The 18,449-nt window shown below is 37.4% G+C and overlaps 2 protein-coding genes across 3 annotated transcripts; both read right to left on the minus strand.

Annotated features, from left to right (window-relative positions):
* Positions 1-70: 70 nt before the first annotated feature.
* Positions 71-9,261, minus strand: chadlb (chondroadherin-like b). The gene is given in 10 exon segments (XM_058794237.1): positions 71-466; positions 2,524-2,690; positions 2,773-3,026; positions 3,029-3,458; positions 4,312-4,516; positions 4,518-4,811; positions 7,193-7,494; positions 7,593-7,787; positions 7,894-8,065; positions 8,828-9,261. Coding segments are annotated over 10 exon segments (2,373 nt in total). The 5' UTR covers positions 8,914-9,261; the 3' UTR covers positions 71-198.
* A 108-nt stretch (positions 9,262-9,369) lies between these two features.
* rangap1b (Ran GTPase activating protein 1b) lies at positions 9,370-18,200 on the minus strand. 2 transcript variants are annotated; one of them, XM_058794238.1, is made up of 16 exons: positions 18,091-18,200; positions 17,492-17,614; positions 17,275-17,402; positions 17,126-17,185; positions 16,852-17,031; positions 16,530-16,664; positions 16,075-16,233; positions 15,868-15,981; positions 15,662-15,761; positions 14,015-14,099; positions 13,754-13,901; positions 13,542-13,646; positions 13,351-13,453; positions 13,128-13,216; positions 12,902-13,026; positions 9,370-10,145 (listed from the first exon to the last, which is right to left on the minus strand). In XM_058794238.1, the coding sequence occupies exons 2-16, from the start codon at positions 17,601-17,603 to the stop codon at positions 10,067-10,069; spliced, it is 1,722 nt and encodes a 573-aa protein (XP_058650221.1). In that variant the 5' UTR covers positions 17,604-17,614; positions 18,091-18,200; the 3' UTR covers positions 9,370-10,066. The 2 variants fall into 2 exon arrangements, with proteins under 2 accessions (XP_058650221.1, XP_058650222.1); XM_058794239.1 differs by lacking the exon at positions 18,091-18,200 and adding an exon at positions 17,878-18,066.
* Between the last annotated feature and the right edge of the window lie 249 nt (positions 18,201-18,449).

Here is an 18,449-nt window from a genome sequence, read left to right on the forward strand (position 1 = left end):
GATTTCAAGGTATGTTACCAGAAGTGTATAATTTTTTTACTGACCAGTGAACTAGCATTCGTTTGACAATCAAGCAGGTTAATTGAACACTCTAAACAGTCATATATAAAACAATCACCCTCAATAATGAAAACTGTTTAAAATGGGCTTCAGGTTATATTTATCTACATCAGTTACAGTGATGTAAATACAGCAGAATCACACCAACTTCCTTTTCTTCATGGTACTTTTCTGCACTGTATTAGGTTTTGCAGTTTTGCTTGGTTTGCCTATCTTGATGACTTTTGGAGGACGGATTAGAGCAGATTCAGTCTTTGTGGCCTTGGTTGGTTTTGGGTGCTGACTAGGAGGAGGCTTTTCCCCGGGGCAGCTCTTAAAAACATGGATGTCTTTGACCCTTTGACCTCTGAGTTCTGGTGGGTGGCCACAGGTGGCTCTGACCTTCAGATTCACCTGCTCGATCCATCTAGTGGCAGAAGGAACAATACAAGAGTCAAAAAGAACAAGTATCAGCAATGCAATGTTGGAGTTCAGTTCAAGCCACTCTATGATGAATAATCTGTACAAACATAACAAACTCCTTTCAACCAGAGCAGTAGTAACTTTTTTTTTTTTTTAAACGGCTAAAACTCTGATAACAAGGTCTTTTAACAAAATCTTTTAAGATAAAGTGTTGTACTATGAAAGCGTACTTGCTGCATCCCCAATGATGCACTCTACACTTATACACTATGTACTTATGCACTCAACCGTGCGGTGTATGAATTATATAAAGTTATAGAATAGTGCAATAGTATGTGAATTGGGACACACCTGCTGTAACTTGCAAAACTAAAAACTCCCTCCCATACATTAAAACTTACTGCAAAAATTGGCCATTCCATACTTATGAGATCAGTAAGATGAATGTATTTGAACAACTCCATAATGAAATGAAAAGACAAGACAAAATAAGCATATTGAATAATCTATATCAAAAGACTGGCAAGACTGCATATGAAAAAACACTGTTAAAATCATATATAATTTTTTTTTTTTTTTTTTTAAAGAATCTGTTAGGTTTACAAGGGCTGCATTTGTATGATCAAAAATCGAGTAAAACATTTATATTGTGAAATATTACAATTTAAAACAACTGTTTTCTATATTATATATACACTGTGCCTATTAAAAAAAAAAGTATTCATACCCCTTCATTTTTTTCCCCATGTTTTATGTTACAGCCTTATGTTAAACTGCTTTGAATTACTTTTTTTTTTCTCCACATCAATCTACACTCCATACACCATAATGACAAAGCAAAAACAGAATTGTCACAACTTCATAAATGTATTAAAAATAGAAAAACTGAAATAAGTACATTGTATAAGTATTCATACCCTTAACTCAGTACTTAGCTGAAGCACCTTTACAGCCTCAAGTCTTTTTTGTTTGATGCAACAAGCTTTGCACATCAGCATTTGGCAATTATCTGCCATTCTTCTCCTCACCTCTTCACCTCTCAAGCTATGTCAGGTTGAATGGGGGCAGATGCCCATTTTCAGGTTTCTCCAGAAATTTTTGACTGGGTTCAAGCTCAGGCTCTGGCTGGGCCACTCAAGGACATTCACAGAGTTGTCTATAAGCCACTCTTGCTGTGTGCTTGGGGTCATTGTCCTGTAGGAAGGTGAACCTTCTGTCCAGTCTGACGTTCTGAATGCTCAGGACTGAGTTTTCATTAAGGCTAACTCAATATTTTGGTGCATTGAGCTTTTCTTCTACTCTGAGTCCCTCAGTCCCTGCCGCTGAAAAACAGCCCCACAGCATGAGGCTGCTACTAGCACACTTTACTTTTGGGAAGGTACTCTGCAGGTGATGAGCAGTGCCTGGTTTCCTTCAAACATGATGCTTCAAATTGAGAAATCAGACCAGAAAATCTTGTTCCTTGTTTTGTTTTTTTTGCATATTCCAAGTGTGTTTTCATGCGTCTTCACTGAGGAGAGGATTGAATCTGACCACACGGACATAAAGCAGTGATAGGAAGATTTCTAGTTGTTTCAAACGTCTTCCATTATGGATAATTAAGGCTACATGATTCTGTGAACCTTCAATGCAGCAGAATTGTTTTCTGAACTCTTCCGCAGATGTGTGGTTTGATGTAATCCTGTTTCTGCGCTCTACAGGCAGTTCTTTTCACCTCAGGGCTTGGTTTTTGCTCTGATATGCATTTTCAGCTGTTAGACCTTTTATTGAGACGTGTGCCTTTCCAAATCATACCCATTCAATTGGATTTGCCACAGGTTAACTTCACTCAAAGTGTAGTAACATCTACAACAATATGAATGGTCCTGAGCCAAGTTTCAACCGTCCCAGATAAGGGTATGATTACTTATGAAATGGAATCATTTAAGTTTTTTATTTTTAATACATTTGCAACAATGTTAAAAACCTGTTTTTTGGTTTGCCATTATGGTGTATTGACTGTAGATTGGGGGGTCATTTAAAGCAGTTTAACATAAGGCAGCATTTTAAAAGAAAACTCACTTGCGAAGAGGCAACAGTGGACAATCGCAAACCAGTGGATTCTCTGCCAAGTTTATGACCTCGAGTCCTGTGAGTGGCCCCAAGTCCGGCAGCTCCTCAAGTTGGTTTCCTTCAAGAAACAGACTCCTCAGACCAGACCCCAGTCCTGCTAGTGAATCTTTAGAGACCTTCAAAAGATAAGAGATAGAAGAGAGATTTAAACGTAGTTTGGCATTCCTCTTGTAGCATTAGAAAAAATTTTGTCCTTACCTTTTCTAAACCCATATGATTAAGGTAAAGATGTTTAAGTGTGGCAGCAACTGGCTGAAAAACCTCTGGTCCAATCCAGCGAATAGGGTTACGGGAGAGATTAAGTTCTGCTAGGCTGCTAGCTTTAGAAAGGGCCTCACTTGGAACCTCCTTCAGTTTGTTGCTGCCTAGATGAAGAGTATCCAAGTCAGGTGCAGGATCAAAGGCCCTGGAAGCAACCGCTGTGATAGCGTTGGAAGTGAGATAGAGGCCCTCAGTTTCTCAGCACCTGTCAGGATCCCTGCTTCTAGTTTAGTGATAGCATTATTTTCCATGTGCAGAGCCAGCAGACCAGGCAACAGCTTGAATGCTCCTTTGGGGAACTGGGTGAAACGATTCTTCTCCAGATGGAGGTAAGTGAGATGGGGCAACCCCTTGAATGCCTCGGGACTCAATGAAGTGAGGTCATTTTCTGAGAGGTAGAGGTAGACCAGACTCTTCATACCACTGAAAGCCCCATTTTCTACCTCATGGATCTTGCAGCGCTGCAAGTGAAGAGAAACCACCTCCGCAGTGCCTGGGAAACTGTTTGCAGGGATGTAGTGGAAATGGTTGCCCCGCAAGTCCAACAAGCGTGTGTCCGGTGAAAAACCATGGGGGATCTTGGTGAAACCTTTGTTTTCACAAGATGAGTGGTGGTTCTCAGCCTGCAAAATGTATGTGGGTCAATAACAAGTGTGTCCTTTTTTTAGTATTACTTTATTCTGTTATAGTTTGTGTTAATTTTTTTGCATTAGAATTTACTTTGATATTTTCTGGTTTTACCTTTCTGTCATTTTTATTCGTTTTTGTTTTCTTTTTAAACATTTAAATATTTCAATAAAGTTTAAATTTTAAATTTTAGTTTATTTAGTTATTTTAGTATTTCAACTTAAAATATGATTTTATTTCAGCCATTAGGCTTTTCTCATTTTAATTTAATTTTATTTTATTTTAAGAAATGAAAATGGTTTTAGTTTCTGATTATAACCCTGAATAGAGTTCAAGATAAACTATTTTTTTTTAAATAAATAAATAAAATAAATACAGATTTTTTTTAAACATGCCAATATAATAGAAATGTGCACACTGTGTTAATGTTTATGATTTTTTTTTATACTATTTTCAAAAATGTCCTGAGGTGAAAAAGTAGAAAGTAATTACGTTGAATCATTAATCATTATTTAATTAAAAAAAGGTTATAAACACATTTTCCATGGTAGAACGTGTGTTTATATATTTTTTTTTCAAATTTCTCAAATTATTAGGTTTTAGGGGAGCTGCACCACATGACATGCCTTATGAGAATGGACAAATTATTTGATATAATATTAACAAGATGAAGAAGAAGAATACACTATAAAATAATAATTTATAAACTAAAATTGCTCCTCATTTATGATGCTTTGTAGTCAAGTCATTGTAAAATAAATTAAGTGGAAAAATGAACTGTCACTGACCTATGTAAAGTCATTTTCAGTCACTGTATTTTTGCATCAACCCCAGTAAGTTTTCACTCACCTCACACTGACAGTTGGCTGGGCATTTGACTTTATCTGGAGGTGGGGTTGTGGGCAGTGTGGGCAGTCTGCTCAGCTCCTCCAGCTCGGCCTTCAGCATGGCCTCCTGGCTCTGACAGCGCAAATCAGCGGGCTGTACCGCCTCCAGATTCTCACCGGACAGATGTGCAGGACCTCCACACGTACCACCCAAGCGAACACGCTCGCATCGCCCACTCACGGAGAGGCCGCATGTAGCAGCTGCAGTAGATGGGGTTGCCTGCCAGATTGAGGCGAGTCAGTTTGGGAGAGCCGGGGGCCATTGGCTGCAGGACGCGCAGCTGGTTATGGCTTAGGTCCAGATGAGCGAGACGAGGAGAAAGCAGGATAGCTGCGTTTGAAAAATCCTGCAGGGAGTTATGATCCAGCAAGAGGTGAGTGAGTTTGGACATAGATACAGACTCCTCTCCAAGGTAGGTCATGGGGTTGTAGCTTAGCTCCAAGCGAGTTACTTCTGGAAGTCTGGAGAGAAAAGGATGAGTGAAAAGAAGAGTCAGAAATAATGCTATGCTTTTAAAGTAAGTTTTAAAATATTTTCTAAAACTGATTGTTCTGTTATTATAAAAACCTACGGTAGCATTTAAAATATTTTATGAATATTTATTTATTGTGGAAATAAGTAAATCGTTGCATCGTTGGCACATAGACATCTAACTGTTGACATTTTTAACTATTATCATGATTATATTTTAACTATTTAACTCTTACGTGCATCACAATAAGCTTCAATTTGTTAACATTGTGTTATACATTAAGAATCATGAACTAACAATGAACAATTGAAGTTTTTTCAGCATTTATTAATCTAGGTCAGTAGTTCTCAACCTTTTTAACTCCAGGGGCCCTTTTCAAAAGTGCAAAAAGTTAATCAGAAATATACATTTACAAACAAACTAACCACCAAACGCAACTTCCAGCCACCATCTTTATTTTTTAGCTCAATCTCGTAATGGAAAGCACAGGATTGTGGGATATCAAAGGCAGCGAAGGATACATCTATGCTGCCTTCAAAAATCGATTAGATGAAAGCATCTCAGGAGACAGGAAGTGAAGCTAACTTTGGATTCGGACGTGCCTTGATGCCTTCCTACCTGCCTCCGAAGGCAGCATTTTTCAGTTTTCGGATGCAGCCTCCGTCACACAATCATGTTCCTTCAAGCCAAATTACTTGTGTAATCATTGTCAGGTGTGATCGTGGTTAAATTGATGATGACGCAAGAGTCTTAGGACACAGCTGTGTGATTCTTTTGAATGTACAAGGCAAGGCCTATCCTGCTCATTAAGTGATTAGTAACATCAGGGTTTTGTCACTTAGGCCACACCAGTTGGTATAAATTCAAAGCCTCTAGAAATAGTATTGAAGCACGTGTTGCTCTTTGAACATGGCTGAAGAAAGAACTAACGAGTGAGCAACGGGTTTGAATAAAAGGCCCTTTTTGATCATCATGATGCCACCAATTCACACTAGAACCGAAAAGGAGAGAGGTAGAAAAAAAGAAACCTTTAGACAGACAAGTGAAGCATCTCAAAATTCTCAGTCTTAAGGACTGAAGAAAAACCTCACGAGAACTGCGTGACGAGATCGACATCGGAAACTGGGAGAAGGACTTGTTGGCAGAACAGTAGCAAAGAAACCATTACTGAAAGAGAAATATAGAGTGAAACGCCTGAAATTTGCAAAAGAACACAAGAAATGGACAAAGGAACATTGGTATAAAGTGTTGTGTACTCATGAGTCCAAGAGTCCAACAGTTTGGCAACAGGTGACTTTGTGAAAATTGATGGCATCATTGATAAGTATACCACAACATTTTGGTGAGGCACAGAGTACCATCTGGGAGTCGTCTTATTGGGCCTGGATTTATTTTCACCATGACCATGACAATGACCCTAAACATTCTTCTTGAAAATGATGGATTGGTCCCCTCAAAGTCCGCACCTCAACCCCATCGGGCAAATTTGGGGCAAGTTTGAAAATAAACAGGACAGATCTATTGTCCATTCAAAGGAAAGCCTTTGGCTTGAGTTGCAGAAGGCATGGGAAAACATTAGTGTTGAAGTTCTCAGGAAATATACTGACACTATGCCAGAGAGATGTGCTGCTGTAATTGCTGCAAAAGGTGGACATTACAAATATTTAAGTTTAAATTAAATTAAAAAAAACAGTACGACTCACTTTTAACAATACAGATTGTGTCAAAGCACTTAACAGTATCAAATTGGAGGATAGAGTGTCAGTAAAGTATAATGATAAGATTAAAAAAAACTCAGTTTTCTCAATTTTCAGTTAAAGGCATTTCATTAGCTTTACAGCGGATCGCAGACTTATAAATGCATTACCGCCACCTATATCTCAAATGGACCATTGACACTCGTAATTGAGATTGTAGATAGTGTCAATGGTCCTTTTGAGAGAGAGGTAAAAAACGATAAATACTGTTCAGTTTCTTGTCTTCGTTTTGTGTCTTTAGACCTCAATGTATCGTCACGAGCTGCAGGGTTTAATTTGGTTTTGTCTGTGTATGTTTGTTTTTTTTCTTTCTCTCAAAGCCGTGAGACTGACATTATATGACTGACAGACTGCAACAGTTTGAGTTAAAAATCTTCGTTTGTGTTCTACTGAAGAAACAAAGTCGCCTGGATGCCCTTGGGGTAAGCAAATAAACATCAAATTTTCATTTTTGGGTGAAATATCTCTTTAAGTAATTTTGAAGCCCCCCTGGACTCACTGATCAAGGTTAATTTTAATTTATAAAGGCTGATATTTTTTTTATAAGTAGTTCATTGTTAGTTTGTGGCATCTAAGTCAATAATTTAAACCAAGAATGTTTCTTTAAGCTCACCTTGTCATCGTCTCAGTGGGAAAAAATTGTAGTTCATTGTTATCCAGGCTCAAACGTGTAAGAGTGAAGAGGCCAGCAAATGCTTCTGTTGCCAGATAATTGAGAGAATTGTGACTGAGACGTAGCCATTTGATGTTCTGCAAACCCTGAAATGCCATGTTCGGTATATACACCAATTGGTTGTGTGTGAGTGAGAGGAGGTTGAGAAAGCCAAGCTGTGAAAAAGCTCCAGGCTGGATCTCCTCCACTCTGTTTCGGTCAACAATTAGCTGCTTCAGTGATGAAAGCCCATCAAATGACTCCTAGTTTATTAGGAGAGAAAATTATGAGATGCATGCAAAGATTGTCCAGGATTACAACTATAACTTTAGACCAATCCTTCGTGTCTTGCTATTCTCACCTGGTACAGGATCTCAATCTTGTTGTTGGCCAGGTTGAGCAAGACCAACCGGCCGAGTCTGCGGAAAGCCCCTTCCCGCACCCTTCGGATATTGCTGTTCTGCAGCGACAGGTGGGTGAGGTAAGGGGTGTGTGTGAATGCCCCTGTAAGAAGCTCCTGCATGTCATTTCCTCTCAGGTCGAGTTTCACTGTTATCTTGGAGATATAGAGAGGGCAGCATAAAAGCAATGCAAATATTACATAATTTTATAGAAATTCAGTAAAACTAAGGCCATAGTGATCAGGGTGGTGCACAGATTACCTCATCAATGGTAGGCGGCACCTCGGTGAGATTCTTGTTGACACAAGCAACCGTGAGCTGGATGTTGTCACAGATGCAGAATTTGGGGCATTTGCCTGACTGCACAGTATGGAACTTCAGGGCAAGTAACATTATAACCGACAACATGGGAAGGCTAAACATTTTGATCTTTCTGCGTAAAACAAAAGGTAACACCAAGCAAAAACTTAATTTACCTTATTCAGGTTACTTTGTAAGGAAAAAAAACAAAACAGCAAGCTTAATTAAGTTTGCCAACGCTGCAGGATTTGAGGATTTAGTGTTGAGCTCTGCTGGTATGTTTGAACTGGCTGGATTGAAGGCATTCACATAATTTATGGTTGAATGCAACTCCTTCTTTGCCTCACAACTGAATGTCAAAACAGGCACTTCAGGAGCAGACTCCTGTGAAATCTGAAATTTAAATCCTCTTATAATAGCTATATTTCTACATTTATTCATCCAAACTAAAAAAACAGGTGCAAACACGTTATGATAATAACACTGGGATACAGTAAAATAAGTGTCAGCTTTATAACAAAGCTAGATCTAACCAAATAAGTGAGCCGTTGAAAAGGGTATTTTAATACATTTTGAAGGGGCAAGTTGTTTAAAATGTTATGAATTCGATTAAATCAATTTATTGATCAGATTTGTCGTCCAAAACAATGTTCTGGTATTTATGTAAAGTCTGCTTCTTCAATAATGGCTTTGTTTTGGTTTTTACATTTTAATAGACTGTTTGATGGCAGGTTGCCCCATACTGTGACTATATGCCCTGCTATTGAGTATGAACAGTTTATTTTACAATGTGTAATAGGCTACATGCTTATTCAGCATTTGAAATTGTAAAAAGGAATAAAACATTCAATAACTCACTCTAAAAACGCAATAAAAATCTTCAAATGTTCCTCACCTTCTGTAGGAATAAATATGAGACTCTCTCACGGTCTTCATCAATTTCCGTCGAATGAGGCTCAGTTTATGGAATCGCTCCGTCATAAACAAAATACTTACAAAATATAATTTCGAACAAATGCGGAGAAAATCATTACGTGAAAAGAATTTTAAAACTCTGCTTCTTACGGGGCAGCGAAACCGAAGCAGCCGAAAAATGATTTTCTAACTGCGAAATATGTTCGTTGAGTCCCATGAGACTTCAGACCACGGCTCTGCAGCACACAAAGACGCGCACTGTTCTCAGTCTGGCCATCAGTCTCTCATAAATAAACCACTGGAGGAGAGAAGGTTCCCTGCAAGTGGTTCAACACCTATATTCTTTTCAGAGTCAAAATACTGAGAAAATCGCCCGTCAGGTTTGCTGGACCGCTCAAGGCGTGTCACTCAGGCGTTTGCTGACAGCGCCATGGAGTGAGACCTGAACTACAGGACTTTATAACTGCATGCAAAACTGCTTTAAATTTGAAAATGGTGAATATTACACTGAAACACAGACAACATGATTTTTCTCCCAAGAACAGAAAACTGTTTAATATCAACAAAATGGAATGTTGCAAATATAACAATATTCAGTGCATACCAGTTGTAGTACTAAATAGCCTACTAACGTCCAAACATTTTTTCCACTTCATTATCACTGCCTTCTTCATTTCAATCCAAAGACTCAAAGGTTTATACTACCTGATTTTGGTTTTAATTGCACCATCAATATCTCACAATATGGCACATCTATAATAAAAGAGTGAACATGCTCATGGCTCCATGTCAATGTGACAGTTTAAGGATTGACAATTGTTCAGAAATATCAGTTATAACATTACAATCATTTAAGGTTTAAGCGATAATTAAGCCCTAATTATCATCCAGTGCCTTTTTTTTCCCTTTCCATGTATAAAAATAGAAGCAATATTTCTAAAAAGAGAAGAAAAGAACAACACTCTTATTCAAAGCCAACTGTCTACAGTTGATCTGTAAGGAAATTCGGTTTGGGTTAATTGTCATGAGGCACTAGTCGTCACTGTACTTTGCCAACCTTTTACCAAAATGGATCCAGAATTGACTGAACTTAGATAAACTAGATCAATAGTTTACAGAGTTTCGTGTATTTGTGTACTTTTGTTTTGTTTTTTTGTTTTAAATTTGACCCGTATTAAGTAATTTCAGTGGCTCTATAATGAGTAATGAGGGTTAAGAACTAAGCAATGGTTCTTTTCACCAACGTGGTCTTGAGAGCATCTCTGGCATTGCAGCAGGATTCTAAGACTTTACCATTTCTGGAAAACAAACAAATACATATATGCAATGTCTTAAGATCGTTATAGTACACAGAAAAAAGGTACAAAACTGTCAATAGGGTGGTAACCTTTTCCAAAGATACTGATATGTACCATTTTAAAAGCTAACATTTAGGGGTAAAAGAGGTACAAAGATGTATTTTTTTAGCTATTGTACCTTAAGGTAATATCCTTAAGCAGCAGTGATACTGTAGCTTTCTACCTTTTATTCTGAGTGCATACAGTGCCGTGAAAAGGTTTTTGCCCCCTTCCTGTTTTTTTATTTTTTGCATACGTGTCACACTTAAAAGATTCAGATCATCAAACAAATTTTAATATTACACAAGGATAAAGTAAATACAAAATGATGATTTCATTTATTAAGGGAAAAAAGCTGTCCAAACCTACCTGGCCCTACATGAAAAATTAATTGCCCCCTCCTGTTAAATCATTAAAGAACAGTGATTAAACATTATTTTAGAAAGTGGAGTAAAATTTCACTAGCCAAACCCAGGCCTGATTACTGCCAGACCTGTTGAATCAAGAAATCACTTAAATAGAACCTGTCTGACAAAGTGAAGCATGCTTAAAGAGCAACACATCATGCCGCGATCTTAAGAAATTCAAGAACAGATGAGAAACAAAACAGTTGACATGAAATGCTTGTTTTGTTTACTGTGTGGAGACGTGCTGAAATCGCATTTGGTCTCCCTTGTCAGTGTCTGTGCTTGCTTGGCCATTTGTTGTGATTAACAGGAAAGTGTGTTCAGCTGAACTGGATTAGTATTTTGTTAGACGGATATAAAAAAGCTTAGTTTACCGTGGCAGCCGTTGTGTGAAGGCCTCCTCGCGTGAAGACCGAAGAGTGTAAAGGCCATCGACTCTACCGTGCGACTCCAGGGCAGGGAAACCGACAAGGAATATAATAAATTATCGCTTTTTATTTCTCCTCTTTCCTACTACTTGTTTCAGTTTTTATAAACATTCCTTACTATGTGTAAGTAAGTTGTTGCTGTTTTTTTTAGCATATGTGTTTGGCACAGTGTTATTTTTTAGGATTACTGATAAACTAATGCAGTTTGATTTGTATTTATCTATTTTAGTTACAGTTGTTGTCATTTTATTAGTTTTTTTTTATTATGTCTGCATAGGTTTTTGATTAAGTTTTATTTAATGAGTTATTTTAGTACTTCAACATACTAAATGGAAATGAAATTATATATATATATATATATATAGAATTTATTTATATATATACACGTATGTATGTTTGTGGCTGTACATATACTTAGTTTTTTATTTTTTTGGTGTTTGGCTTAGTGTTATGTTTGAATCATTATTATACTCATACCTTTTGTTGTTAAGCTTTATTTTTTGTTTTCATATAAATGTGTAGTTTTGAAATGTTGTATGCATGTGTCAATTTTATTTAATGTCTTCATTTTCTTAAATGTGTGTATATATAGTATTTATAGAGTTTGAACTTTTAGTTTTAGTTGCTTTTTCTTATTTGTAAGTCGCTTTAGATAAATGCGTCTGCTAAATGACTTTAAGTAAGTAAAAAGTATCAGTCTGGAATATGGTTATAAAGCCATTTTTAAGGCTTTGGGACTCCAGCGAACCATGGTCAGAGCCATTATCCACAAATGATGAAAACTTGTAATGGTGGTGAACCTTCCCAGGAGCGACCGGCCTACCAAAATTACTCCAAGAGCACAAAGACGACTCATCCAGGAGGTAAAAAAAAAATTACCCAGAATTAAGGTCAGTGTTCATGATTCAACAATAAGAGACTGGGCAAAAACAGCATACATGGGAGAGTTCCAAGGCAAAAGCCATTGCTGACCAAAAAGAACACAAAGGCTCGTCTCACATTTGCCAAAAAATATCTTGATTATCCTCAAGACTTTTGGGCAAATATTCTGTGGACTGATGCAACAAAAGTTGAACTTTTTGGAAGGTGTGTGTCCCGTTACATCTGGCGTAAAACCAACACAGCATTTCATAAAAAGAACATCATACCAACAGTCAAACATGGTGGTGGTAGTGTGATGGTCTGAGGCTGCTTTGCAGCTTCAGAACTTGGATGACTTGCCATAATTGATGGAATCATGAATTTTGCGCACTACCAGAAAATCCTGAAGGTGAATGTCTGGTTGTCAGTTTGTGACCTCAAGTGCACTTGGGTTATGCAGCAGGACAATGATCCCAAACACACCAGTAAGTCCACCTCTGAATGTCTCAAGAAAAACAAAATTAAGGTTTTGGAGTGGACAAGTCAAAGTCCAGACTTAAATCCAATTGAGATGCTGTGGCATGACCTTAAACAGTCCATTCATGCTGGAAAACCCTCCAATGAGGCTGAATTAAAACAGTTCTGCAAAGAAGAATAAGCCAAAATTCCTCCACAGCAATGTGAAAGACTCATTGCCAGTTATCGCTGCAAAGGGTGGCACAACCAGTTATTAGATTTAGGGGGCAATTACTTTTTCATGTAGGGCCAGGCAGGTTTGGACAGCTTTTTTCCCTTTATAAATGAAATCATTATTTCAAAACTGCATTTTGTATTTACTCGGGTTATCTTTGTGTAATACAAAAATTTGTTTGATCTGAATCATTCAAGTGTGACAAATCTGCAAAAAAACAAAACAGGGAGGGGCTTGCTTTTTTTTTTTTTTTTTTTTTTCACACCACTGTAGGTGGTCATGAAAAATCAATAAAACTAGATATACATTATATTTTGAACACAAACTAACCGTGACACAAATTCTTCCAGAACTCCAGCCTGATCTGCTGGGAAAAACTCCTGTGCAGCTGCATGCTCCAAAGCAAGTAAGTGTCCAGGCAGTACAGCTACCTTCTTTATCTTCTTATCTTCACTCTGTAAAAGCAAGCCGCAGTAATGAACAACACTGACAAAATGCGGGGAAATGAAATACAAACTGAACTGAACATCACATCACATCAAGTACCGTATAGTACCTTTAAAAGTCCCAGGTTCACTATCAGTGACAAGAGAAAACTATAAGATTGAGAGTGGGAGTTGGAAAAGGCTTTCCTCAACAGGGCATCTGGGCAAGAAGATGAACAGCTGATTAGTCACAGGTTTGGAACAACATGAGGGTGAGTAAATGACAATTTTCATATTGGGGTGAACTGTCCGTTTAAATGTTCACTTAAATGCTAGTAAGAACGTTACTCATACCAGTGCTCTCAAAAATAGCTTGCTTTACTTCTGTCTCATCTTTGTATACTGATGAAATCTTGAGAAAAACTTCGGACACCTTACTAGCATCTGAGACGTCAACCTAAAAAAAGAGGAAATGATTTCATGGGGTTGGAGAACAAGTTAAACCATCCTGATGTACAGCTGGACCTTATAAATCAACACTGTACCTGCTGCTCAATGAGCTGGATTCTTTTGGCCCCAAGGGAGATCAGTTTCTCAGCTGATGGGGAGATGAGGAAGGACGTGAGCTCAGAACCGCAGTGAGGCTCCTCCTGTGGCGAAATGACAATGCAGGTAAACTCCAAATTGTTCATCTGATGTAAAATAGAAACACATGTTTAGCAGTCCATTCAGGCATGTGGGCGTTTGCTTGGATCACCTTTTCTTCAATGACATCTTTTGTTCCATTGACACCATTTTTCTCTGTATCCTCTTCATCTTCCTCCTCTTCTTCATCATCATCTTCCTCTTCCTCATCTTCCTCATCATCACTATCATCATCATCTTCAGGCTCTCCTTCATCATCACTGCATTAAGCACATCTTTTATTAATCTAGTTGTAAAAGTATTTAAAATACAGGAAAATATTATTTTGCATTTTATTTATACAAGAAACAACCAATACAACCCAGATAAATACCTGAGCGAGCCCAGCAGATGTTCCATGTCCATGCTCTCCATCACTTCCCTAAGAGCCTCACAGCCTTCCTCTCCAAAGCAATTTCCTAAACAAGCAACCAGAAAAGATCAAATTAACACAGAATAACAACTTTAACAGCAAACTGAATTCAACGGAACGGAAGCACTATTTAAAAAAAAAAAAAAAGCTGTCACGCAGCTTTTAGGAGGTGGTCTAAGGTTGCTGGCGATGGAACTGTGGCAGAAGTCTAACTCCAGTCCACGCTTGTTCAGAAAGATACGCATGTGAATTAAAGTATTAAATAAATGTTAATAAAGCGTAGGACTGCAAAACGATCAATCGCATTCAAAATAAAAGTTTGTTTAGATACTATGTGTGTGCACTGTGCACGGTGTATATTTACTATGTGCATGGGCGACAAGCAAAAGCAATTAAAGATCTGGCAAACTATCTAACGTGTTTTTGCAGTGTTGAGAAATGTAGCCAATCAAAGACATATCTGTTGAATTCTTCAACGCAATGGCCAATCAGAAATGTTCGAGTTTCCAGATTTCACTCACCGCTGAAAGAGCTGAAGTGCAGACGATGTAAATAAGAGATTTGTGTAGTTTAGAGAGCTCGATTATAACCGAACTTTATTAGATCGTGATGAACTTTGAGTGATGCTTTTAGAGATAATAAAGGGAGCACGCTTTGTGTGTTTTCTATGATATAATTCATTCGGAATTCAAAAGAAACTTAAATTTTTTGGATGCATACATGCTACAAAGTTTCGGGAATGATTCTGGATTAATACTTTGCTGGAAGTTTGGCCAGCGATCCTGGCCAAACTTCCAGGTCATCAACTGACACTTAAACACGAAGCATGGCCATTCAAATCAGCAGCAAGAGTCAGAGTTTCTCAGTTTAGTAAACGCAGGCAACCTCTTTAAGTTATTCTTCACTGCACTTTATTGACAATGCGTCGCAATATAGTAGCGCATTGTTTTGATGCATAGGCTACATCCGAAATGTCGCCCATGACTGTGTATAAATATACATACATGTATATATTAAGGAAAATGTTAGATTCATATATATATATATATATATATTTTATACATACAAATGTTTTTTTTTTAAATATATACATGTGTGTACACACACAGTATGTAAACAAACTCTTATTTTGAACGTGATTAATCACGTTGAATCATTTTGCAGCCTTAATAAAGTGTACTTTTATTAATGAAGTATGCAATTATTGCATATTAATCACAAAGTTAATCATGGTCAATTTAAAATATCAAAGCTACCAATTTCTGTTAATAAAAAGTTTGAAAGCAAGCAGCTTGTCAATTACGACAGAAATACATAAAACCTTATATGGGGAGCCTTTAAATATTGTGCTGGACAACAAGAGGCCTATGAGTCAAAAAGGTTGAATTTATTTATTTTTTATTAAATCACTGGTCTAACGCATTTACGATTCTCAATCTTTCAGTCTAATTTTGATCATTTTTGCAGAATGTTTCAGTACAGTATAATTTATAAAGGAGGCTTTTTTTAAAGACAGGGCACCAGTAGTGGATTGATTAGGGAGGGAGGGAGGGAAGGCATACTTGTATAGTAATAAAATGCTGTGACAACAAAATGTTATTATTTTACCATTGAGGTCCAGTTTCTCCAGATCAGCTTTGCCCTGAACAGCCTTTGCAACTACCACAGCTGCAGCCTCACAAATCTCTCCAAATGACAAATTCAGCTCCTAAACAAAACAAATATTTTAGAATGCTCACAGTATCTACAAACATTGAATGGAAGAGTTTGTGTGTGTCAGCTAGATTCAATGCTGGTATCATGCATCAACTAACCCTGAGGAATGGCAGTCCCTCTCTAAGGGTCCCTGCTATAGCAATCGCACCTTCTGAGCGAACCAAACAGTCCCCAAAATTGATGACTTTAAGACACTGGAGGTCCCTAATAGCCTAAACATGGATGAAATCACACAGACAGCCATTAATAAACATCTCTTTTAATCATATTAAGTATTAGAGTTGATACAGAGTTGCTCAAAATACCTCCGCCATGGCTATCGATCCTCTCTTAGTAAAAGTGTTGTCGTTGAGGTTGAGGACCTGAAGGTTTGGGTTGTGCTTTATGGCAGTGGCTAAAGCAGTGATACCAGGATGGTTGATTCCATTCTGTGGCATATGGACCTCCTCAAGACTGCCCAACAACTGTTTATAAAAAAAAGAACAGAGTCAAACAAAGCTAAATATACAGTAGAATATTTACATTTTATGGCAGTAGAGTATGTCATTTTTTAAGAATTTTGTCTGAAAGAATTCACCAAGAAAGTTTAAAAGAACAACATTTATTTGAAATCGAAATCCTTTGTAAAACTTTTTACTGTCACTTTTGATCAATGTAATACATCTACGCTAAATAAAAGTATTAATTAAAAAAAGTTACTGACCCTAAACTTTTGAACAATAGTGTAAATATATTTCTATAAAACATTATGCCTTAATACCTTAAATGCTTTGGCAAGTGCAGTGGCACCATTATTCTCCAGCCGATTACGTCCAGCTATGAAGACTTTTAACCTCAGGGGGGAGCCAGCTGCACTAGACTGCTTGTGACATTCAGTCAAAGCAGAAGCAAGGACCTTTAAAAAAAAAATTATAATAAAAAAATAAAACTACATACTCCATCTGTTAAGTGAGCTCCAAAAATATTAACATGTTTAAAACATTTTTAAAGCTTTTAAACATCTTTAAACATATCATAACCACTCAAATGATGATGCATTTTTTTTAACCGGTTACATCGACTTGATCTCGGCCTAAACTTACCATTCCCCCTCCAATGCCCATGCCACAATTATTAAGCCTGAGCTCACGTAAGGTGTAGCATACAGTGCTCTTCAGAAGGCTCTCAATTCCCTTTACGCCATCAGGGCCGAAGGCATTGTCGCTCAAGTCCAGATGAGTCAGTCTGGCCCCGGATGTCATCAAAGCATTGCCCAAAGATTTCTAGAAAATTTGAATAAAATGTTGGAAATCCAAAAAGCTTTTTACTCACAGCAAATACATTTAACTGAGCGTTTTGAGATGGATATCGTTTTACCAGAGCAGGTGGAATTTCTGAGCGAAGGCGACCCGTGAACAAGTCACTCCAATGGCATTGCTTAGTAAAAAAATAAATAAATAAAAATGCAAAGATTAAAAACAGCAAAGTCAAAGAGTGAAAATTTTCCAGTGGCAATTTAAAACTACCTCCAACTCCCTTTTCGCTTCAAGAGATTTTGCAATTGCCTGTGCTGCGTCAACCCCCAATGTGTTTCCCTCTAATCTGAGAGACTGCAGACCTTGACACCGTTCAATCTCCTGCACCATCTCCTTCACTGCAACATCACAGAAAAGGAGGGGAAATTATGAGTGTTGAGGTTTATGTATTAACACACAGAAAATGCAAACAGATCGATTTACTCACCTGACTCAGCATTGTCCAACTTCAGCCCTCGTCCCTTATAACTTAATTCCACTTCTCCCACATGGGTCTTGGCCAGAGCCTCTGTAATCTGCGCAATATCTCCAAAGGCCATTGCTTTCCGTACTAATAAAGTTAATAAAACATTAACAGGTATCACAAAAATCTAGCACTCTAAACCTTAAAAAACGGATAGATGTCGGGAGCATATGAATTTACTCGTACAGATAATTACATGCCACTCTATTATACTACATCAGTGTTACATCCTCACTTTTTAATTCATTATTAACAGGACTGTAACATTAGCTCAACATGCTAGCCTGTCACTACACAAGTTAATAAAAGATTGACGTTGAAAAGTGTTCATTTGAAACAAGCTGTTGCACCTTGCAGCTCGATAAACTCGAAATAGATGTTGCTGAGCTTACGTTGTCTCACACAGTTAGCATGCTAATATCATTGCATCACACCCTTCAGGCTAGCTCAGAGAATTAGCTACCAAACTTTACCAGTATTTTACACTAGTCCTTCAAGCACATCAACATTAGTTAAATCTAAAAATGTTAATCTTATTGATATTTCAAACCTACGAATATTACCTTACACCTCGGCACAGATATTAAAAGAAGCCAGCCGATAACTAGCCTGACTAGAGAAAAACCATCACAACAGGAGGCACATGGAGGCGGCAGTTCTTTGAAAGTGCCGGTGTACCATTCTTTCATAATAAAAGCACGGTAAGTCCAGTTATGATTTTTTTTTTACTGTTATGACATTACTACTCGTACTGAATACACTAACAGTTGTAAAAAAAATCGTAATTTTATTACATAATTAATAAATTAGTGTACTGAAACAGAAATACCGGTTAATACGTAAATGTTTATCTGAATAGCAAGTTATAATTAATTATACACACCAGAGATTTTTTAGATAGGATGTATTAAATCAAATATAT

Source organism: Onychostoma macrolepis, chromosome 12, assembly GCF_012432095.1.
Source record: "Onychostoma macrolepis isolate SWU-2019 chromosome 12, ASM1243209v1, whole genome shotgun sequence".
Taxonomy (NCBI): Eukaryota; Metazoa; Chordata; class Actinopteri; order Cypriniformes; family Cyprinidae; genus Onychostoma; species Onychostoma macrolepis.

Coding starts and splice junctions, on each gene's coding strand:
- rangap1b (XM_058794238.1), bottom strand. CDS start 17,603: ATGGCCTTTGGAGATATTGCGCAGATTACAGAGGCTCTGGCCAAGACC. Junction 17,403..17,491: donor GTTGGACAATGCTGAGTCAG/GTGAGTAAATCG, acceptor GTGATGTTGCAG/TGAAGGAGATGGTGCAGGAG. Junction 15,982..16,074: donor GATCGATAGCCATGGCGGAG/GTATTTTGAGCA, acceptor ATCCATGTTTAG/GCTATTAGGGACCTCCAGTG.